This window comes from Ranitomeya imitator, chromosome 3, assembly GCF_032444005.1.
Source record: "Ranitomeya imitator isolate aRanImi1 chromosome 3, aRanImi1.pri, whole genome shotgun sequence".
Lineage (NCBI taxonomy): Eukaryota > Metazoa > Chordata > Amphibia > Anura > Dendrobatidae > Ranitomeya > Ranitomeya imitator.
Genome location: NC_091284.1, coordinates 125464132 through 125489549, shown reverse-complemented (window position 1 = coordinate 125489549; position 25418 = coordinate 125464132). Strand labels below are relative to the sequence as shown.

Genomic DNA, 25418 nt, shown 5'->3' with positions numbered 1-25418 from the left:
TAGCTCTCACAAAAATACGATTCAGACAAAACCCCCAACTGAACCACTCACCATAATGAGGCAGATGGAAACATTTTGGAGTTTGTTTGGTGGAATCTTTTTAGACGTGCACAGAACTGTGGTTAATCACACTTGCGTGCTAAAAAAATGCCTAAATGAATTTCTATGCAGCTGAACACTCCGGTCCCGAGTGCCGGCGGCAGTGCCGAGTATTGGAGGTGTGAGTTTATCGCATTGCACTCACAAGTGTGACCGTGGCCTACATCTGTGAATTCACGGGTATATCTCCTGATCTGAACCCAATCAAACTCCTATGGGAAATTCTGAAGAGACAAGTTGAGCATCACTATGAAAGTTATATTATTATAGATTATATTGTTATCCTTACTTCCATGCTAGGAATTAAACAAATGCACGATGAAACCCAGTTTTGTCAAAATTTTTGAAATTGTTCATGTGTTCCAAGAGGTATTGAATAAAATCTTATTTTTCAAAGGGGATGTACTTATTTATGCTGAGCACTGTACTTGTTAGGAGGGTTCCTTGACGATAAGCTGACTACTAAGGGTCTCTTTAGTAGAATCCCAAGTAATCAAGTGTTATCTGTGGGAAATCTGTAGTGACTGTTCAAATTTTCCTACAGTGTCACCAAAGTGAAAATTACGCCAAAAAATAACACCGGTAATTTGCCAAAAAATGGATGGACTATATAGTTCAGCCTGAAAAGAAGGGTGCAGTGGTCCAGCAGAGTTAGGACCTCCGCCCCACTGCTTAATGATTGGGCAAATCATTTATAAATCACTTTTCCCCCATTTGAAAACTGGGTAGGGCAGCACCTAATTTTCTCAGCGACTCTCTGCACGGCATTGACCTCCTCTGCCTTTCTGGAAGCCGCACATGTAACAAGTCTGCTGCGTCACAATAACCCCCTCCGTATACCCCCACTCACTATTTAGAATAAAACCTCTTTAATCTGGTGAAATCCATGCCCTATACATGTACGAATTCTCCTCATTTCTTCCTTTCTAGTAGTTCTGTATCCAAAATGTAGTTTTTTTCCGCAGCGTAGGCACAGCGTTTTTGCTTTCCCATAGGTTTACATTGTACTGTAAACTCATGGGAAACTGCTGCGGATCCGCAGCTGCAGAAACGCTGCGGATCCGCAGTAAAATCCACAACGTGTGCACATACCCTTAGGCTTCGTTCACACTGCCGTATAACACGGAAGAGTGCTCTCTAATGTTTTATCGGATAGCACTCGGATCAATGTTATACTATGGGGCAGGGCAGATCTGTGATTTTTTTCTGATACTGATTCGGCATCAGAAAATAATCACAGCCTGCTGCGAGTGAATTTCATGATCGGATCGCACTCACCCACTCAAATCTATGGGTGTGAGTGTAACATTGGACTGCACTCGGATGTCATCCAAGTGCAGTCTGATGTACTTGCACAGAGTCAATAAAGAAATTAAAGTTCTCTGTCTTCTCCGCACCTGTGCGATTCTTTCATGTGAGAGAATCAGATCACAGTCAGATGACGCTCGGCTCAAACTCTGACAGAGTTGGATCAGAGTGTTATTAACTTAATTGGACAGATTCTCTCTTCCCTTAGGCTGGTTTCACACTTGCATTTCAAAACGTATGCATTTTTTTAAAAAACGCATGGTGAAAAAACGCATGTAAACGCGTGCAAACGCTGCGTTTTTTTGACGCATGCGTTTTTGCATGTGGTGAAAAAAACGCTGGGGTTTTGAAGCGTTTACATGCGTTTTTTCATGCGTTTTTTAAACGCATGCAGATAAATGTGTGACAGTTGCCAATCATCAAAATAAAGTAAAAAACCCACTATAAACAGAAAGAGCTAGGGTTAGGGGTAGGGATCCTAACCCTAACCCTAAAGGGATCCTAACCCTAACCTTAAAGGGATTAGGGTAAGGGGTAGGGTTAGGGGTAGGTTTAGGGCTAGGGGTAGGATCCCTTTATCAATTTTATGGTGTGGGGTGGTTTATCAGTGTGCTCTTTTTTTTTTTTTTTTAACGCATACGTTTTTAACGCATGCAAACGCATGTGGTTAAAAACGCATACGTTTACATAGACAGCAATGCATTTTTTTTGCGGCAAAAAAAAAAAAAACGCCGCTAAAAATACTACATGTTGCATTTCTGCAACAACGCATGCAGAAAAAAAACGCATGCGTTGCAAAAACGCGTCAAAACGCAAAAAAAAAATGCATGCGTTTTTAACCCCTTTACCCCCAAGGGTGGTTTGCACGTTAATGACCGGGCCAATTTTTACAATTCTGACCACTGTCCCTTTATGAGGTTATAACTCTGGAACGCTTCAATGGATCCTGGTGATTCTGACATTGTTTTCTCGTGACATATTGTACTTCATGACAATGGTAAAAATTATTTGATAGTACCTGCGTTTATTTGTGAAAAAAACGGAAATTTGGCGAAAATTATGAAAATTTCGCAATTTTCCAACTTTGAATTTTTATGCAATTAAATCACAGAGATATGTCACACAAAATACCGTACTTAATAAGTAACATTTCCCACATGTCTACTTTACATCAGCACAATTTTGGAACCAAAATTTTTTTTTGTTAGGGAGTTATAAGGGTTAAAAGTTGACCAGCAATTTCTCATTTCTACAACACCATTTTATTTTAGGGACCACATCTCATTTGAAGTCATTTTGAGGGGTCTATATGATAGAAAATACCCAAGTGTGACACCATTCTAAAAACTACACCCCTCAAGGTGCTCAAAACCATATTCAAGAAGTTTATTAACCCTTCTGGTGCTTCACAGGAATTTTTTGAATGTTTAAATAAAAATGAACATTTAACTTTTTTTCACAAAAAATGTAATTCAGCTCCAATTTGTTTTATTTTACCAAGGGTAACAGGAGAAAATGGACCCCAAACATTGTTGTACAATTTGTCCTGAGTATGCCAATACCCCACATGTGGGGGTAAACCACTGTTTGGGCGCATGGCAGAGCTCGGAAGCGAAGGAGCGCCATTTGACTTTTCAATGCAAAATTGACTGGAATTGAGATGGGACGCCATGTTTCGTTTGGAGAGCCCCTGATGTGGCTAAACATTGAAACCCCCCACAAGTGACACCATTTTGGAAAGTAGACCCCCTAAGGAACTTATCTAGAGGTGTGGTGAGCACTTTGACCCAACAAGTGCTTCACAGAAGTTTATAATGTAGAACCGTAAAAATAAAAAATCATATTTTTTCACAAAAATTATCTTTTCGCCCCCAATTTTTTATTTTCCCAAGGGTAAGAGAAGAAATTGGACCCCAAAAGTTGTTGTACAATTTGTCCTGAGTACGCTGATAGCCCATATGTGGGGGTAAACCACTGTTTGGGCGGATGGGAGAGCTCGGAAGGGAAGGAGCGCCGTTTGACTTTTCAATGCAAAATTGACAGGAATTGAGATGGGACGTCATGTTGCGTTTGAAGAGCCACTGATGTGCCTAAACATTGAAACCCCCCACAAGTGACACCATTTTGGAAAGTAGACCCCCTAAGGAACTTATCTAGAGGTGTGGTGAGCACTTTGACCCACCAAGTGCTTCACAGAAGTTTATAATGTAGAACCGTAAAAATAAAAAATCATATTTTTTCACAAAAATTATCTTTTTGCCCCCAATTTTTTATTTTCCCAAGGGTAAGAGAAGAAATTGGACCCCAAAAGTTGTTGTACAATTTGTCCTGAGTACGCGGATACCCCATATGTGGGGGTAAACCACTGTTTGGGTGGATGGGAGAGCTCGGAAGGGAAGGAGCGCCGTTTGACTTTTCAAAGCTAAATTGACAGGAATTGAGATGGGACGCCATGTTGCGTTTGAAGAGCCACTGATGTGCCTAAACATTGAAACCCCCCACAAATGACACCATTTTGGAAAGTAGACCCCCTAAGGAACTTATCTAGAGGTGTGGTGAGCACTTTGACCCACCAAGTGCTTCACAGAAGTTTATAATGCAGAGCCGTAAAAATAAAACAAAATTTTTTTCCCACAAAAATTATTTTTTTAGCCCCCAGTTTTGTATTTTCCTGAGGGTAACAGGAGAAATTGGACCCCAAAATTTGTTGCCCAATTTGTCCTGAGTGCGATGATACACCATATGTGGGGGGAACCACTGTTTGGGCACATGGGAGGGCTCAGAAGGGAAGGAGTGCCATTTGAATGCAGACTTAGATGGAATGGTCTGCAGGTGTCACATTGCGTTTGCAGAGCCCCTAATGTACCTAAACAGTAGAAACCCCCCACAAGTGACACCATTTTGGAAAGTAGACCCCCTTAGGAACTTATCTAGATGTGTGCTGAGCGCTTTGACCCACCAAGGGCTTCACAGAAGTTTATAATGGAGAGCCGTAAAAATAAAAAAAAAATTTTTTCCCACAAAAATTATTTTTTAGCCCCCAGTTTTGTATTTTCCCGAGGGTAAAAGGAGAAATTCGACCCCACAATTTGTTGTCCAATTTGTCCTGAGTGCGCTGATACCCCATATGTGGGGGGGAACCACTGTTTGGGCGCATGGGAGGGCTCGGAAGGGAAGGAGCTCCATTTGGAATGAGGACTTAGATGGAATGGTCTGCAGGTGTCACATTGCATTTGCAGAGCCCCTAATGTACCTAAACAGTAGAAACCTCCCACAAGTGACACCATTTTGGAAACTAGACCCCCTAAGGAACTCATCTAGATGTGTTGTGATATCTTTGAACCCCCAAGTGTTTCACTACAGTTTGTAACGCAGAGCCGTGAAAATTAAAAAAAAAAATCTTTCCCCCCAAAATTATTTTTTAGCCCCCAGTTTTGTATTTTCCCGAGGGTAAGAGGAGAAATTCGACCCCAAAAGTTGTTGTCCAATTTGTCCTGAGTACGCTGATACCCCGTATGTTGGGGGAAACCAACGTTTGAGCGCATGGCAGAGCTCGGAAGGGAAGGAGCGCCATTTGGAATGCAGACTTAGATGGAATGGTCTGCAGACGTCACATTGCGTTTGCAGAACCCCTAATGTACCTAAACAGTAGAAACCCCCCACAAGTGACCCCATATTGGAAACTAGACCCCCCAGGGAACTAATCTAGATGTGTTGTGAGAACTTTGAACCCCCAAGTGTTTCACTACAGTTTATAACGCAGAGCCGTGAAAATAAAAAATCTTTTTTTTCCCCACAAAAAATATGTTTTAGCCCCGAGTTTTGTATTTTCCCAAGGGTAGCAGGAGAAATTGGACCCCAAAAGTTGTTGTCCTATTTGTCCTGAGTACGCTGATACCCCATATGTTGGGGTAAACCCCTGTTTGGGCACACGGGAGAGCTCGGAAGGGAAGAAGCACTGTTTTACTTTTTCAACGCAGAATTGGCTGGAATTGAGATCGGACGCCATGTCGCGTTTGGAGAGCCCCTGATGTGCCTAAACAGTGGAAACCCCCCAATTATAACTGAAACCCTAATCCAAACACATCCCTAACCCTAATCCCAACAGTAACCCTAACAACACCTCTAACCCTGACACACCCCTAACCCTAATCCCAACCCTATTCCCAACCGTAAATGTAATCTAAACCCTAACTGTAACTTTAGCCCCAACCCAAACTGTAGCCCTAGCCCTAACCCTAGCCCTAACCCTAATCCTAACCCTAGCCCTAACCCTAGCCCTAACCCTAGCCCTAACCCTAGCCCTAACCCTAGCCCTAACCCTAGCCCTAACCCTAACCCTAGCCCTAGCCCTAACCCTAACCCTAGCCCTAACCCTAGCCCTAACCCTAGCCCTAGCCCTAACCCTAGCCCTAACTCTAACCCTAGCCCTAATGGGAAAATGGAAATAAATACATTTTTTTAATTTTTCCCTAACTAAGGGGGTGATGAAGGGGGGTTTGATTTACTTTTATAGCGGGTTTTTTAGCGGATTTTTATGATTGGCAGCCGTCACACACTGAAAGACGCTTTTTATTGCAAAAAATATTTTTTGCGTTACCACATTTTGAGAGCTATAATTTTTCTATATTCTGGTCCACAGAGTCATGTGAGGTCTTGGTTTTTGCGGGACGAGTTGATGTTTTTATTGGTAACATTTTCGGGCACGTGACATTTTTTGATCGCTTTTTATTCCGATTTTTGTGAGGAAGAATGACCAAAAACCAGCTATTCATGAATTTCTTTTGGGGGAGGCGTTTATACCGTTCCGCGTTTGGTAAAATTGATGAAGCAGTTTTATTCTTCGGGTCAGTACGATTACAGCGACACCTCATTTATATCATTTTTTTATGTTTTGGCGCTTTTATACGATAAAAACTATTTTATAGAAAAAATAATTATTTTTGCATCGCTTTATTCTCAGGGCTATAACTTTTTTATTTTTTTGCTGATGATGCTGTATGGCGGCTCGTTTTTTGCGGGACAAGATGACGTTTTCAGCGGTACCATGGTTAGTTATATCTGTCTTTTTGATCGCGTGTTATTCCACTTTTTGTTCGGCGGTATGATAATAAAGCGTTGTTTTTTGCCTCGTTTTTTTTTTTTTTTTCTTACGGTGTTTACTGAAGGGGTTAACTAGTGGGCCAGTTTTATAGGTCGGGCCGTTACGGACGCGGCGATACTAAATATGTGTACTTTTATTGTTTTTTTTTTTTTATTTAGATAAAGAAATGTATTTATGGGAATAATATTTTTATTTTTTTTTCATTATTTTGGAATATTTTTTTTAATTTTTTTTTACACATTTGAAATTTTTTTTTTTTACTTTTTTACTTTGTCCCAGGGGGGGAAAATACAGATCAGTGATCTGACAGTTTGCACAGCACTCTGTCAGATCACTGATCTGATAGCAGCGCTGCAGCCTTCACAGTGCCTGCTCTGAGCAGGCTCTGTGAAGCCACCTCCCTCCCTGCAGGACCCGGATCCGCGGCCATCTTGGATCCGGGGCTGGAGGGAGCAGGGAGGGAGGTGAGACCCTCGCAGCAACGCGATCACATCGCGTTGCTGCGGGGGGCTCAGGGAAGCCCGCAGGGAGCCCCCTCCCTGCGCGGTGCTTCCCTGTACCGCCGGCACATCGCGATCATCTTTGATCGCGGTGTGCCGGGGGTTAATGTGCCGGGGGCGGTCCGTGACCGCTCCTGGCACATAGTGCCGGATGTCAGCTGCGATAAACAGCTGACACCCGGCCGCGATCGGCGGCGCTCCCCCCGTGAGCGCTGCCGATCGCATATGACGTACTATTGCGTCCTTGGGAAGAAAAGCCCACCCCACATGGACGCAATAGTACGTCTAATGGCAGAAAGGGGTTAATGTTAAATATAGGGAAAAAAACGCATGCGTTTTTTTGCGTTTTTTACCGCAAAAAAAAAAAACGCAAATGTGAAACCACCCTTAGGCTGGGTTTACATCACATTTTCGCCAGAAGTCAGTAGTTCCGCCCAGACTTCTATTTGAAGCCCTGAAAAAACAATTTCCTTGGTAACTAGTGACTTTAATAAGAGGAGACGGAGTCACTTTGTGCTCTGTCTGACCTCACTTTCGGCACTGTCCATCTTTTTCAGGTGGGCACAATAACATAGCTGACTGCATGCGGACACTTCTGAAAATGGAGAAGGACCAGTCTGATTCAGTAAGGTTAAAAGCCCTGCCGAAGTGTCCTCCTGACTCCTGTTTTTCAATGTTTCTGACAGAAACCCCAACGAAGCCTCTGGTGTGCGGCTAATCCGTGATGTGACCCCGGCCTGAGACTGTCGTCAGTAGATGCTGCCTCACTTACTAATGACTGTAGCATCAGGAGGGACCTTCTCTCCACTTCCGGCTCGGATCAACTCTTTTAAAACTCCTCTGTCTCCCGATATGTCCTGCATGTTCTGTGCCAGCTTCTCAAATACAGACTAGGGAGAAGATATAGGACAAAGTAGGTGAATATGGGGGGAGATTACTTTATAAGGCTATGTGCACACGTTGCGGATTAGCCTTAGGAATTTCTGGTGCGGATTCTGCCTCTCCTGACAGAAAAGCACCTGCGGATTTGTCGTGTTTTTTTGTGCAGATCCGCAGCGTTTTTGCTGCATTTTTTTTGCGGATTTGCTGCGTTTTTTACCCCTGCGTTTTTCTATAATGGAACGCTGCAGATTCGCAAAAAAGAAGTGAAATGCTACTTCTTTTAAACCGCTGCGTTTCCGCAGCGGATTTTCCGCAAAGTGTGCACAGCATTTTTTTTTTTCACATTGATCTACATTGTACTGTAAATCAATTGCGGATCTGCAGCGTTTCTGCACCTCAAAAAACGCTGCGGATCCACAGAGAATCCACAACGTGTGCACATAGCCTTAGGCCACGTTCAGTATATGATCAGTATTTTACCTCAGTATTTGTAAGCCAAAAGCAGGAGTGGGTGATAAATACAGATGTGGTGACGTGTTTCTATTTATACTTTTTTTCTGATTAACCCACTCCTGGATTTGCCTTCCATTACTGAGGTAAAATACTGACCAAATACTGATAGGCTACGTTCACACCAAGTCAAAGTAAAAGCAGAGTTTTCTAAGTTTTCTTAAATAGACCGACTCAGCTGCCCAGACATAGTGCAGAGTAAAAATGTGTACAGTATTTCCCATAAAATGTCAGTTCTGGAATTGTGCAGTTCCCCTGATTTTCCTCCTGGAAATGTATGAATAAATAACAAGGTATTTCCATTCCGCAATGAAGTGTTGCAAGACACTCTATTACTGTCCCTTATACGTGGACAAGCTAAATGGCAATTTTTTTTAATACATTTATAAGGAGAATAAAATAAAGGGACACTACAGTTATAAGAAAAGGCAATTCAGAATTACAAGCATTTACTACAGCGGACGTGTCAGGAGAGACAAGCGGCTCCAGGCCTCAGGGCGCCCCCATAGGGCTCATTCACAGTGGATTAATGAACATACAGATCACAGAGTGAAGAGGGTTTTCATCAAATTACTTTTATTGATAGTCATGTTTTTGAACCATCGGCCACTATCAGAAATAATTTGATGAACAAATATGTCCCAAGTTGGTCTCCGTAGACCACTCAGTGTCCTCCTAATGTCCCTTCCAGAACTATGGTAGTAAAATTGCCAGAAACCTCTTTCTTACTAACAAAGGTTTGATGCGTCATTTTCCTACTCAAATTCGAGTGCGAATAACATTTTTAAATAAATTTTTTAGTGCTGCAGAAATGTTTTTTTTTTCCATCCATGTAGATGTATGATGGCTTGTTTTTTTTGCCCGATGACCCGACATTTTAATTAAAGGGGTTGTCCTGTCTAAAACGAAAAGTCTGCAGTCACTCTGTGTGGACAAGCTCGTCTGAATCTCCATGTTTCCCCCACTTTATTACACTAAAGGTACCTTCACACATAACGATATTGTTGCTTTTTGTGACGTAGCAACGATATCGTTAATGAAATCGTTATGTGTGACAGCGACCAACGATCAGGCCCCTGCTGGGAGATCGTTGGTCGCTGAATAAAGTCCAGAACTTTATTTAGTCGCTGGACTCCTGCTGACATCGCTGGATCGGCGTGTGTGACACTGATCCAGCGATGTCTTCACTGGTAACCAGGGTAAACATCGGGTAACTAAGCGCAGGGCCGCGCTTAGTAACCCGATGTTTACCCTGGTTACCATCCTAAAAGTAAAAAAAAAAAAAACAAACAGTACATACTTACCTACAGCCGTCTGTCCTCCAGCGCTGTGCTCTGCACTCCTCCTGTACTGGCTGTGAGTGTCGGTCAGCCGGAAAGCAGAGCGGTGACGTCACCGCTCTGCTTTCCGGCCGCTGTGCTCGCTTAATGTGAAGGTACCTTAAGGCTATGTTCACACGTTGCGTGCAGGAAAAACCTGCTCTCTTGGCAGTAACGAAGCTGATTACAAAAAGTTTTTATTGTCTCTTGAGCACAGTGATAAAGTTTAGTGCCCCTAAAACATGATGCAACTTCCTTAGGTTTTTGCAGCAAAACCGGATACCTGCGTTTTTTGCTGCGTCTTTCCACTTACTCTATACTTTCTATGGATGAAAAAATGCTGCAAATACACTGAAAAAAGTGAAAATGCAGCAGTTTTCCAACTCAGTCAGGAGAAAAAAAACCAATGTGTGTACATGAGATTTCTGAAATCTCACAGCTTTTGCTGGTACTGTAAAAACGCAGCTGAAAATTAGCATTAAAAAAAAGCAGCAAAAAAACAACGTGTGAACTACCCACCTCTGGTTCCAGCAGTTCTGGCACTGGCTCTCCCGGATTTCAGGTGACAGTTATATCACATGATCCAAGCGTCCAATCAGCGTTGACTTCACGCAAATCAAGACATTTCTTCCCTTGGCATCAAAGACCTTGCCCTGTCCTGGATTGCCCCATACCTTTCCGACCGTACATTTAGCGTTTCCCACTCCCACACCACCTCCTCATCACGCCCTCTCTCTGTTCGAGTCCCTCAACGCTCTGTCCTAGGGCCCCTACTTTTTTCCATCTATACTGGCCTAGGACAACTCATAAAGTCCCATGGCTTCCAGTACCACCTGTATGCGGATGACACTCAGATCTACCTCTCTGGCCCAGATGTCACCTCTCTGCTGTCCAGAATCCCGATGTGTCTGTCAGACATATCCTCCTTCTTCACCTCTCGCTTCCTAAAACTCAGTGTAGACAAAACCGAACTCATCATCTTTCCCCCATCTCACGTATCCCCCCCTACCTGACCTATCTATTATGGTAAACAACATCACGCTCTCTCCAGAACCTGAAATCCGCTGCCTCGGGGTAACTATCGACTCTGCCCTGTCCTTCAAACCGCACGTCCAAACTCTTGCCACCTCTTGTCGCCTCCAACTCAAAAATATTGCTAGAATCCGTTCCTTTCTCAGCCCACAATCTACCAAAACTCTTGTGCATGCCCTCATCATCTCCCGCCTCGACTACTGCAACTCCCTCCTCTGTGGCCTCCCCGCTAACTCTCTTGCACCACTCCAGTCTGTCCTCAACTCTGCTGCTCAACTAATTAATCTCTCTCCTCGCTACTCCCCTGTTTCTCCCCTCTGCAAATCCCTCCACTGGCTCCCAATTCCCCAACGAATCCAGTTCAAACTACTAACACTGACCTACACAGCCATCCACAATCTGTCCCCTCCCTATATCTCTGAACTAATCTCACAATATCTTCCCTCACGTGACCTCCGATCCTCCCAAGACCTCCTACTCTCCTCCACACTTATTCGTTCCTCACACAACCGCCTCCAAGATTTCTCCCGAATATCCCCCATCCTCTGGAATTCCATGCCTCAACACGTCCGACTATCCACCACCCTCGGCTCCTTCAGACGGAACCTGAAAACCCATCTCTTCAGGAAAGCCTACAGCCTGCAATAACCATTCTGCCGCCTAGCCATCGCCAGAGCCGCCGCTTCGCCATCGCCTCGCCCCTACCTTCTGTCTCTTCCCCACTATCCCATACAATGTAAGTCTGCAAGCACAGAGTCCTCTCCCCTCTATACCAGTCTGTCACTGTAAATTTGTTTACTGTAAACGATATCTATAACTCTTTACGTAACCCCTTTCTCATGTACAGCACCATGGAATTAATGGTGCTATATAAATAAATAATAATAATAATGTAAGTGATAGAGCCGCTGCAGCGCTCACTTCCTGCAGATGTCAGGTATGTCTGTAGGAGCGGAAAGTGGCGCCACCGCTGGTTGGATCATGTGACATAACATGAAAATCGAGAGTGCCAACGCCAAAACCGCTGGAACTGTGCCGGCACCGAGTGTAGGCATAAGGCCGGCATCATACTGGCATTTTAAATGGCTGAGTGCAATGCAATAAAAAAATCGCATTGCACTCGGACCAATGTTAAGCTATGGGGCAGCTCCCACCAGCCGACTTTTTGTCGGCCGTTTTCCTCGGTCCGAGACAATCGCAGCATGCTGCGATTGTCTCGGACCGAGGAAAACTCTTGGCTCACTCGCACCCATATAAGCCTATGGGTGCGAGTGAGACAGCGCACATCACTCAGATATCATCCGAGTGATGTGCGCTATAAGCGGACCCCAGCAATGGAGGAGATGGAGAAATTCATTTCTCCGCCTCCTCCCTGTGCGAGAGAATCGGAGCACAGACGGATGACACTCGGCTCCTGCTCTGCTGCGAGCAGGAGCCGAGGGTCATTAGCATATCGCATCGATGATCTCGCATCGGATGCAATACGCCAGTGTGACCCCGGCCTTACTATTTTACTGGGGAAAATGTAAGGATTCAGAAAGGGCTGTCAGAGTAGTGGACAACCCCTTTAATTAAAGGTATATTCTCATGGAGTGGACCTTTACAGACACAGAAATAGTAAATGGGTATTATTGTATTTCTTTCTATTTTTCCCTGTATTTGTATCTGTTCTCAGGTGAGGGCCTCTATAACGTGTATAGATGCCGCGGCAGCGCTCGCCTGCTGTAGGTCTATAGTGTCAGGGTCTCGATACAGGGGGCACAGCGGCCTCTGTGTGCAGAGGTCAGGACTCGGCTGCTCACATTACGATTCAATCTACCGGATTTGTGGGGAAAAGTACAAAGATGGCGTCATTACTAGGGGTCACAGGTTACTTATTAATAGGGAACTAAGGAGACTTTCCAAAGGGGGCATGATTACTGGGTTTGGGGGTCACAGGCCATTACCACCAGGCCTGCCACGCTGCACTCCATGTATATGTACAAGTGACCTTTCCCATAGCAACCACATTACAGGAACCAAAACCAGTTGTTGTGAGCAACTCACTACATGATTCAAGATCCGCAGCGCCTCCTGTGGGACACCAGAAGCCCCAGCAGATGCCCCAGCAGATGCCCCGCCGCCCCTGCGCTCTGCTCTCACCAATCCAGGCCCGCCTCTGCCCCGCGGGTCGCCAGGGTTACTCCGGGATTCCTCGCGGTCACTGCCTCCGACCTCCATTACTGCTCTTCCCGCCACCACGTGACTTCGCCAATCCCCAGAGCCGGCGTCCATTATTGTGCAGACTGCAGGGGGCGCCGTCTCAGCCGGCACCAGAGAGTGGGGGAGGGGCGCACTGCTCCGGCCATAGAACCTGTGGCCACAGAACTGCTGCTCTCCTGGAAGAAAAGGTCCATATAGGCGAGAGAGTAATCTGCTGGGTGTAATCTGTGTGTGTGTCATGTATAGAGTGTAATACATTGTATAGACAGAGGTGTTAGTAACGCATGGGTTGTCATATACATAATATCACACTGTACATAACATACATAAATATAATATACTAGATGGTGGCCCGATTCTAACGCATCAGGTATTCCAGAATATGTATGTAGTATATAGCACAGCCCGCGCAGTATATAGCACAGCCCACGTACTATATTGCACAGCCATGTAGTAAATAGCACAGCCCACACAGTATATAACACAGCCCACCTGATGCTTTGATCTATGCTTCCTGTCAATGTTTCAGTGTGGGACTTGTTTTTTCCCTGGATCATTCCTGTGGCCTGCTGCTCTGCAAAGCTAAGTTTTGCTTATGTTATTTTGTTGCTGTTTTTCTGTCCAGCTTGCTTTATTGGCTTTTCTCGCCTGCTGGAAGCTCTGAGACGCAGAGGGACCACCTCCGTACCGTTAGTCGGTGCGGAGCGTCTTTTTGTCCCCTCTGCGTGGTTTTTTATAGGTTTTTGTGCTGACCGCAAAGTTATCTTCCCTATCCTCGTTCTGTTCAGCTAGTCGGGCCTCACTTTGCTAAATCTGTTTCATCTCTATGTTTGTGTTTTCATCTTACTCACAGTCATTATATGTGGGGGGCTGCCTTTTCCTTTGGGGAATTTCTCTGAGGCAAGGTAGGCTTATTTTTCTATCTTCAGGATTAGCACAGCCACATAGTATATAGCACAGCCACATAGTATATTGCACAGTCACGTAGTATATAGCACAGCCCCCGTAGTATATAGCACAGCGACGTACTATGTAAGGCTACGTTCACATTAGCGTTGCGCCGCTGTTGCGTCGGCGACGCAGCGGCGACGCAGCGGCGACGCGCCCCTATGTTTAACATAGGGGACGCGTGCGTTTTTTGGGTGGCGTTTTTCGCCACGTGCGTCGTTTCCGACGCTAGCGTCGGACGCAAGAAAATGCAACAAGTTGCATTTTCTGTGCGTCCGATTTTTGTAAAAAACGACGCACGCGTCGCAAAACGCGCGCGTTTTTGCGCGCGTTTGCGCGCGTTTTAACATGCGTCGCGCGTTGCGTCGCCGACGCAGGGCGGCGCAACGCTAATGTGAACGTAGCCTAACAGCCCACGCAATATACAACACAGCCCATGCAGTATATAGCACAGCCCACGCAGTATATAACACAGCCCACGCAGTATATAACACAGCCCACGCAGTATATCACACAACCCACGTAGTATATAACACAGCCCACGCAGTATATAACACAGCCCACGCAGTATATAACAGCCCACAGTATATAGCACAGCCCACGTAGTATATAGCACAGCAACGTAGTATATAACATAGCCCACGTAGTATATAGCAATGTGGGCACCATATCCCTGTTAAAAATACAATTAAAATAAAAAATAGTTATATACTCACCTTCCGGCGGCCCCCGGATCCAGCCCAAACCTTAGCGAGACCGCTACATCATGTCCGGTCATTGCCGCAATGCATTCTTGGGACCGGAGCGTCGCGAGGCGCGGGAAAGGCCGCGGAAGGTGAGAATATAATGTTTGTTTTTTTCTATTATTATTTTTAACATTATATGTTTTTACTATTGATGCAGCATCAATAGTAAAAAGTTGGGCACACTTACACGGTTAATGGCAGCTTTAACGGACTGCATTACACCGCGTTATGCCATTGTGTTGCGCAGTCCTAAAACGTTATGTGGGCGCTGACTGGACGGGAGTATGGAGGGGTCACTGACTGGACGGAAGTAGGGAAGGGCCAATTCGCGGCCGGACTGTGCCTGTCGCTGATTGGTCTTGGCCAGCCAGCCGCGACCAATCAGCGACCCGGGATTTCTGTTACAGACAACGGAAGTACCCCTTAGATTATATATGTATAGATTACACCCTATACATAGATATATTACACAATATATCAAACCTGTGTAAAGGGTGTAATATATATTTCTATATGTATGTTATGCTCTATGTAAAAGCTCATGCTAAAATTGCCTTGCAGTCGGATAAAAATTGCACTGCATTTGCATGCAAATTGGCTGCTAGTAGTTAAAAATGGAATTGTACGAGCATGAAAAGTGCACGACATTTGCATGACACTCATCTGACTCTTCATGAACAAAATCGAACCGATTTTAAAAACGCTAGTGTTGTCCTGACCTAAGGGTATGATCGCACTGAGTTTACTGAGAGCTCTGGAGCAGGTCATCTCCAGGAAACGCCTCAAAAGAATTCTTGAAGACTCTTCCTATTCAATTCTCGCCTCACTTAGGCCATGTGCGCACGTTGCGGATTTGCTTGTGTAAAATTCTGCGCAGTTTCTTCCTCTCTTGGCAGAAAACGCAGTTGAAAATCCACGCAGTTTTCATGTGGATTTTCATGTGTTTTCTAAATCCATAGAGCTAAATAAAGATGTATTATTAAAAAAAAATTGTGATGTCATTTCATTGTTCAACCTCTTCAGCCAGATACAGTACCTTCATTAATATTACATAAAGACACACACACACACACACACACACACACACACACACACACACACACACACACACACACACACACACACACACACACACACACACACACACACCAGCCTATGTAGAGGCATTAACATAATTAACCTACATATGCTGTAACAAAAAAGCAACTGTCAGAAATCTGCGTGCAATATCCGTTTGTTTTTTTTAAATTGCGTGAGCTCCCGCATAATTTTAATAACCAGAAGCGGGAAAGCCGACGGCTGAGGGCAGATGTTAATATTCTGGGAAGGAACCAATAACCATAAATGTTCCCAGGCTATTAATATCAGCTCACAGCTGCTTGCTTAGCCTTCACTGGCTAGTTTACAGGGGAACCCCATAAAAAAATTGACATGGGGTCCCCCTATAAAATCGAACCAGCAAAGGCTGGGAAGACAGCTTTGGGCTGATATTAATAGCCTGAAAAAGGGCCATGGATATTAGCACCCCCCCAGGCAGGGCCGTATTTAGAGTTTCTGCTGCCCTAGGCACTTTTATTGCTGCCTCCCCTTTGGCGAGTATGACACTATCGGCAGTGACTTTGGCAAGAATCGCTGCTGTGAAAGTAGCCTTTTGCAGCAGATCGGGCAGTTTTTCCGCATCTGCCGCGTAACGGATCACTTACGGCAACACTTGCGATTGGCTTCATTCATTCCCTATGGGATTTGCGGCACTTGCTGTGATCTGGCAAATGCGGTACCATACCTCCCAACTTTTGAAGAAGGGAAAGAGGTCTAAAGGTTGCGGCGCACTACGTGCGCTGCGGCAAATTTTAGGCCACGCCTCTGACCACACCCATTTCACAACTAGTCACACCCATATCCAAGTCCCAACCACACCCATTTAGCACTGCTGATCACACTTTCATATACAATAATTATAACCCAAAAAAAATATGGCCACACAGTGCTCCATACTGTATAATGGCCACACATGATGCTCAATATTGTATAATGGCCCTACATGATGCTCCATACTGTATAATGGCCACACATGATGCTCAATACTGTATAATGGCCACACATGATGCTCAATACTGTATAATGGCCATTGGCCACACATGATGCTCAGTATTGTATAATGACCCCACATGATGTTCAATACTGTATAATGGCCCCACATGATGCTCAATACTGTATAATGGCCACACATGATGCTCCATACTGTATAATGGCCACACATGATGCTCCATACGGTATAATGACCCCACATGATGCTCCATACTGTATAATGGCCACACATGATGCTCAATACTGTATAATGGCCACACATGATGCTCCATACTTTATAATGGCCACACATGATGCTCCATACTGTATAATGGCCACACATGATGCTCCATACTGTATAATGACCCCACATGATGCTCAATAGTGTATAATGCCCCCCTCCCATCTTGTATGCATGGCTCATCCCCATCCCATATGCATGGCTCATATTGCCCCCTCCTCCTGTATGCATGGCTCATATCCCCCCTCCTGTATGCATGGCTCATTCCCCCCCCCTCCTGTTTGCATGGCTCATATTCCCCCCCTCCTCCTGTATGCATGGCTCATATCCCCCCTCCTGTATGCATGGCTCATTCCCCCCCCCTCCTGTTTGCATGGCTCATATTCCCCCCCCCCTCCTGTATGCATGGCTCATAATTCCCTCCCTGTATGCATGGCTCATATCCCCCCCATGCATGGCTCATAATTCCCCCCCTGTATGCATGGCTCATAATTCCCCCCCCCCCTCCTGTATGCATGGCTCATATTCCACCACCACCCCCTCCTGTATGCATGGCTTATAATTCCCCCCTGACTGTATGCATGGCTCATATCCCCCCCTGTTGTGAATTCTGTGGTCAGGCTCCCTCCTGTGGTCATGAGTGGTACTTCGGCTGGTTCTGTCCATGAGCTTCCTTTGGTGGATGTGAGTGGGGCTGCGGCTTCTGAGTTTCCTTCCTCAGGTGACGAGGTTAAGTCGTTAGGTGCTGCTCTATTTAACTCCACCTAGTTCTTTGTTCCTGGCCTCCAGTCAATGTTCCAGTGTTGGTCTTGCTCTCTCCTGGATCGTTCTTGTGGCCTGTCTGCCTTGCATAAGCTAAGTTCTGCTTGTGTTACTTTTGTTTGCTATTTTTTCTGTCCAGCTTGCTATATTGGTTTTTCTTGCTTGCTGGAAGCTCTGGGACGCAGAGGGAGCACCTCCGTACCGTTAGTTGGTGCGGAGGGTCTTTTTGCGCCCTCTGCGTGGTTTGTAGGTTTTTGTGCTGACCGCAAAGCTATCTTTCCTATCCTCGGTCTATTCAGTAAGTCGGGCCTCACTTTGCTAAAATCTATTTCATCTCTGTGTTTGTATTTTCATCTTTACTCACAGTCATTATATGTGGGGGGCTGCCTTTTCCTTTGGGGAAGTTCTCTGAGGCAAGGTAGGCTTATTTTTCTATCTTCAGGGCTAGCTAGTTTCTCAGGCTGTGCCCGAGGCGCCTAGGTCTGGTCAGGAGCGCTCCACGGCTACCTCTAGTGTGGTGTGATAGGATTAGGGATTGCGGTCAGCAGAGTTCCCACGTCTCAGAGCTCGTCCTATGTTATTAGTAACTATCAGGTCATTTTCAGTGCTCTTAATCACCAGGTCCATTGTGGTTCTAAATCACCAGTTCATAACAGTACTGGAGGCTCAAAGTACTAATGCTTCTCAATAGAGGGAAAAGAGAAGTTCTGAGACCATTTTTTTTTCTCTGCACTGTGTTTTGTCTTTCTTTTCCCCTAGACATTTGGGTGGTTCAGGACACAGGTGTAGTGATGGACATTAAAGGCCTGTCTTCTTGTGTGGATCATCTCACTGCAAGAGTACAAAATATTCAAGACCTTGTGGTTCAGAATTCTATGTTAGAACCTAGAATTCCTATTCCTGATTTGTTTTCTGGAGATAGAGCTAAGTTTCTGAGTTTTAAAAATAATTGTAAACTGTTTCTGGCTTTGAAACCCCGCTCCTCTGGTGACCCAGTTCAACAAGTTAAGATCATTATTTCTTTATTACGTGGCGACCCTCAAGACTGGGCATTTTCCCTTGCGCCAGGAGATCCTGCATTATGTGATATTGATGTGTTTTTTCTGGCGCTCGGATTGCTGTATGATGAACCTAATTCAGTGGATCAGGCAGAGAAATATTTGCTGGCTCTGTGTCAGGGTCAGGATGAGGTAGAGATATATTGTCAGAAGTTTAGGAAGTGGTCTGTGCTCACTCAATGGAATGAATGTGCGCTGGCAGCAATTTTCAGAAAGGGTCTCTCTGAAGCCCTTAAGGATGTCATGGTGGGATTTCCTATGCCTGCTGGTCTGAATGAGTCTATGTCTTTGGCCATTCAGATCGATCGACGCTTACGTGAGCGTAAAACTGTGCACCATTTGGCGGTATTATCTGAGCATAAACCTGAGCCTATGCAATGTGATAGGACTTTGACCAGAGCTGAACGGCAAGAACACAGACGTCGGAATGGGCTGTGTTTTTACTGTGGTGATTCCACTCATGCTATCTCCGATTGTCCTAAGCGCACTAAGCGGTTCGCTAGGTCTGCCACCATTGGTACGGTACAGTCGAAATTTCTTTTGTCCGTTACTTTGATCTGCTCTTTGTCATCCTATTCTGTCATGGCATTTGTGGATTCAGGCGCTGCCCTGAATTTGATGGACTTGGAGTATGCTAGTTCTTGGAGCCTTTGCAGTATCCTATTCCATTGAGAGGAATTGATGCTACGCCTTTGGCCAAGAATAAGCCTCAGTACTGGACCCAACTGACCATGTGCATGGCTCCTGCGCATCAGGAGGATATTCGCTTTTTGGTGTTGCATAATCTGCATGATGTGGTCGTGTTGGGGTTGCCATGGCTACAAGTCCATAACCCAGTATTGGATTGGAAATCTATGTCTGTGTCCAGCTGGGGTTGTCAGGGGGTACATGGTGATGTTCCATTTCTGTCTATTTCATCATCCACCCCTTATGAGGTCCGAGCGTTCTTGTCAGATTACCGGGATGTATTTGATGAGCCCAAGTCCAGTGCCCTACCTCCGCATAGGGATTGCGATTGTGCTATTAATTTGATTCCTGGTAGTAAACTTCCTAAAGGTCGACTGTTTAATTTGTCTGTGCCTGAGCACGCCGCTATGCGGAGTTACGTAAAGGAATCCTTGGAGAAGGGTCATATTCGCCCGACGTCGTCGCCATTGGGAGCAGGGTTCTTTTTTGTGGCCAAGAAGGATGGTTCGTTGAGACCTTGTATTGATTACCGCCTTCTAAATAAAATCACAGACAAATTTCAGTACCCCTTGCCGCTGCTGTCTGATTTGTTTGCTCGGATTAAGGGGGCTAGTTGGTTCACCAAGATAGATCTTCGTGGTGCGTATAATCTTGTGCGTATTAAACGGGGCGATGAATGGAAAACAGCATTTAATACGCCCGAGGGCCATTTTGAGTACCTGGTTATGCCATTCGGGCTTTCCAATGCTCCATCAGTATTTCAGTCCTTTATGCATGACATCTTCCAAGAGTACCTGGATAAATTCCTGATTGTATACTTGGATGATATTTTGGTCTTCTCGGATGATTGGGAATCTCACGTGAAGCAGGTTAGAATGGTGTTCCAGGTCCTGCGTGCGAATTCTTTGTTTGTGAAGGGGTCAAAGTGTCTCTTTGGTGTTCAGAAGGTTTCATTTTTGGGTTTCATTTTTTCCCCTTCTACTATCGAGATGGACCCTGTTAAAGTTCAGGCCATTTATGATTGGACTCAGCCGACATCTCTGAAGAGTCTGCAAAAGTTCCTGGGCTTTGCTAATTTTAATCGTCGCTTCATCAATAATTTTTCTAGTATTGCTAAACCGTTGACTGATTTAACCAAGAAGGGTGCTGATGTGGTCAATTGGTCTTCTGCTGCTGTGGAAGCTTTTCAGGAGTTGAAGCGTCGTTTTTCTTCTGCCCCTGTGTTGTGCCAGCCAGATGTTTCGCTCCCATTCCAGGTCGAGGTTGATGCTTCTGAGATTGGAGCAGGGGCTGTTTTGTCACAGAGAAGTTCTGATGGCTCGGTGATGAAACCATGTGCCTTCTTTTCCAGGAAGTTTTCGCCTGCTGAGCGTAATTATGATGTTGGCAATCGAGAGTTGCTGGCCATGAAGTGGGCATTCGAGGAGTGGCGTCATTGGCTTGAAGGAGCTAAGCATCGCGTGGTGGTCTTGACTGATCACAAGAACTTGACTTATCTCGAGTCTGCCAAACGGTTGAATCCTAGACAGGCTCGTTGGTCGCTGTTTTTCTCCCGTTTTGACTTTGTGGTTTCGTACCTTCCGGGCTCTAAGAATGTGAAGGCGGATGCCCTGTCTAGGAGTTTTGTGCCCGACTCTCCGGGTTTGCCTGAGCCGGCGGGTATTCTCAAAAAGGGGGTAATTTTGTCTGCCATCTCCCCTGATTTGCGGCGGGTGCTGCAAAAATTTCAGGCTGATAGACCTGATCGTTGCCCAGAGGAGAAACTGTTTGTCCCTGATAAATGGACGAGTAGAGTTATCTCTGAGGTTCATTGTTCGGTGTTGGCTGGTCATCCTGGAATCTTTGGTACCAGAGAGTTAGTGGCTAGATCCTTTTGGTGGCCGTCTCTGTCGCGGGATGTGCGTTCGTTTGTGCAGTCCTGTGGGATTTGTGCTCGGGCTAAGCCCTGCTGTTCTCGTGCCAGTGGGTTTTTTTTTGCCCTTGCCGGTCCCGAAGAGGCCCTGGACACATATCTCTATGGATTTTATTTCGGATCTCCCCGTCTCTCAAAAGATGTCGGTCATCTGGGTGGTTTGTGATCGCTTCTCTAAGATGGTCCATTTGGTACCCTTGTCTAAATTGCCTTCCTCCTCTGATTTGGTGCCATTGTTTTTCCAGCATGTGGTTCGTTTACATGGCATTCCGGAGAACATCGTTTCTGACAGAGGTTCCCAGTTTGTTTCGAGGTTTTGGCGGGCCTTTTGTGCTAGGATGGGCATTGATTTGTCTTTTTCCTCGGCTTTCCATCCTCAGACAAATGGCCAAACTGAACGAACCAATCAGACCTTGGAAACATATCTGAGATGTTTTGTTTCTGCTGATCAGGATGATTGGGTGTCCTTTTTGCCTTTGGCTGAGTTCGCCCTTAATAATCGGGCCAGCTCGGCTACTTTGGTTTCGCCGTTTTTCTGCAATTCTGGTTTCCATCCTCGTTTCTCTTCAGGGCAGGTTGAGTCTTCGGACTGTCCTGGTGTGGATACTGTGGTGGATAGGTTGCAGCAGATTTGGACTCATGTGGTGGACAATTTGACATTGTCCCAGGAGAAGGCTCAACGTTTCGCTAACCGCAGACGCTGTGTGGGTCCCCGACTTCGTGTTGGGGATTTGGTTTGGTTGTCGTCTCGTTATATTCCTATGAAAGTTTCCTCTCCTAAGTTTAAGCCTCGTTTCATTGGTCCGTATAGGATTTCTGAGGTTCTTAATCCTGTGTCTTTTCGTTTGACCCTCCCAGCTTCTTTTTCCATCCATAATGTATTCCATAGGTCATTGTTGCGGAGATACGTGGCACCTGTGGTTCCATCCGTTGATCCTCCTGCCCCGGTTTTGGTTGAGGGGGAGTTGGAGTATATAGTGGAGAAGATTTTGGATTCTCGTATTTCGAGACGGAAACTCCAGTACCTGGTTAAGTGGAAGGGTTGTGGTCAGGAAGATAATTCCTGGGTCTTTGCCTCTGATGTTCATGCTGCCGATCTGGTTCGTGCCTTTCATTTGGCTCATCCTGGTCGGCCTGGGGGCGCTGGTGAGGGTTCGGTGACCCCTCCTCAAGGGGGGGTACTGTTGTGAATTCTGTGGTCAGGCTCCCTCCTGTGGTCATGAGTGGTACTTCGGCTGGTTCTGTCCATGAGCTTCCTTTGGTGGATGTGAGTGGGTCTGCGGCTTCTGAGTTTCCTTCCTCAGGTGACGAGGTTAAGTCGTTAGGTGCTGCTCTATTTAACTCCACCTAGTTCTTTGTTCCTGGCCTCCAGTCAATGTTCCAGTGTTGGTCTTGCTCTCTCCTGGATCGTTCTTGTGGCCTGTCTGCCTTGCATAAGCTAAGTTCTGCTTGTGTTACTTTTGTTTGCTATTTTTTCTGTCCAGCTTGCTATATTGGTTTTTCTTGCTTGCTAAAAGCTCTGGGACGCAGAGGGAGCACCTCCGTACCGTTAGTCGGTGCGGAGGGTCTTTTTGCGCCCTCTGCGTGGTTGTTTGTAGGTTTTTGTGCTGACCGCAAAGCTATTTTTCCTATCCTCGGTCTATTCAGTAAGTCGGGCCTCACTTTGCTAAAATCTATTTCATCTCTGTGTTTGTATTTTCATCTTTACTCACAGTCACATACCTCCCAACTTTTGAAGATGGAAAAGAGGGACAAAGTTTGCGTTGCGCGCCGCGGCACATTTTAGGCCACGCCTCTGACCACACCCATTCACTAGTCACACCCATATCCACGTCTCAACCACACCCATTTAGCACTGCTGATCAAACTGTTCATAAAGAATAATTATAAACAAAAAAATATGGCCACACTGCTCCATACTGTATAATTGCCGCACACAATGCTCCATACTGTATAATGACCGCATATGATGCTCCATACTGTATAATGACCGCACATGATGCTCCATACTGTATAATGACCGCACATGATGCTCCATACTCTATAATTGCCGCACATAATGCTCCATACTGTATAATGACCGCACATGATGCTCCATACTGTATAATGACCGCACATGATGCTCCATACTGTATAATGACCACACATGATGCTCCATACTGTATAATGACCGCACATGATGCTCCATACTGTATATCGGCTGCACATGATGCTCCATACTGTATAATGACCGCACATGATGCTCCATACTGTATAATGACCGCACATGATGCTCCATACTGTATAATGACCGCACATGATGCTCCATACTGTATAATGACCGCACATGATGCTCCATACTCTATAATTGCCGCACATGATGCTCCATACTGTATAATGACCGCACATGATGCTCCATACTGTATAATGACCGCACATGATGCTCCATACTGTATATCGGCTGCACATGATGCTCCATACTGTATAATGACCACACATGATGCTCCATACTGTATAATGACCGCACATGATGCTTCATACTGTATAATGGCCGCACATGATGCTCCATACTGTATAATGACCGCACATGATGCTCCATACTGTATAATGACAACACATGATGCTCCATACTGTATATCGGCTGCACATGATGCTCCATACTGTATAATGACCGCACATGATGCTCCATACTGTATAATAGCCGCACACGATGCTCCATACTGTATAATGGCCACACATGATGCTCCATACTGTACAATGACCGCACATGATGCTCCATACTGTATAATGGCCACACATGATGCTCCATACTGTATAATGACCGCACATGATGCTCCATACTGTATAATGACCGCACATGATGCTCCATACTGTATAATGACCACACATGATGCTCCATACTGTATATCGGCTGCACCTGATGCTCCATACTGTATAATGACCGCACATGATGCTCCATACTGTATAATAGCCGCACACGATGCTCCATACTGTATAATGGCCACACATGATGCTCCATACTGTACAATGACCGCACATGATGCTCCATACTGTATAATGGCCACACATGATGCTCCATACTGTATAATGACCGCACATGATGCTCCATACTGTATAATGACCGCACATGATGCTCCATACTGTATATTGGCTGCACATGATGCTCCATACTGTACAATGACCGCACATGATGCTCCATACTGTATAATGGCCACACATGATGCTCCATACTGTATAATGACCGCACATGATGCTCCATACTGTATAATGGCCGCACATGATGCTCAATACTGTATAATGGCCGCACATGATGCTCCATACTGTATAATGACCGCACATGATGCTCCATACTGTATAATGACCGCACATGATGCTCCATACTGTATAATGGCCGCACACGATGCTCCATACTGTATATTGGCCGCACATGATGCTCCATACTGTATATTGGCCGCACATGATGCTCCATACTCTATAAAGACCGCACATGATGCTCCATACTGTATAATAGCCGCACACGATGCTCCATACTGTATATTGGCCGCACATGGTGCTCCATACTGTATATTGGCCGCACATGATGCTCCATACTGTATATTGGCCGCACATGATGCTCCATACTGTATAATGACCGCACATGATGCTCCATACTGTATATTGGCCGCACATGATGCTCCATACTGTATATTGGCCGCACATGATGCTCCATACTGTATATTGGCCGCACATGATGCTCCATACTGTATATTGGCCGCACATGATGCTCCATACTGTATATTGGCCGCACATGATGCTCCATACTGTATATTGGCCGCACATGATGCTCCATACTGTATAATGACCGCACATGATGATCCATACTGTATATTGGCCGCACATGATACTTTGTACCGTATAATGGCCACACATAGCTACTCCTACACACACGGCTCCGCTCCATACACCTCGTACACACACGGCTCCGCTCTATACACATTGCACACGCTCCGTATACTTTGAGTACGCATGGCTCTGCTCTGTACACCTCATACACACGTGGCTCAGCACTGTACACCTCGTACA

General features: G+C 45.5%; 1 protein-coding gene across 1 annotated transcript in view; it reads right to left on the bottom strand.

Moving 5' to 3' along the window:
• The window catches only part of FKBP6 (FKBP prolyl isomerase family member 6 (inactive)), a 36651-nt gene extending 23649 nt beyond the window's left edge, over positions 1-13002 (bottom strand). The window contains exons 1-2 of the mRNA XM_069761390.1: positions 12897-13002; positions 7784-7901 (exon numbers count right to left, since the gene is read on the bottom strand). Of these exons, the coding sequence (XP_069617491.1) occupies positions 7784-7901; positions 12897-12974 (196 nt within the window). The 5' untranslated portion in view covers positions 12975-13002. The remainder of the gene's footprint in view (positions 1-7783; positions 7902-12896) is intronic.
• Positions 13003-25418: the final 12416 nt, after the last annotated feature.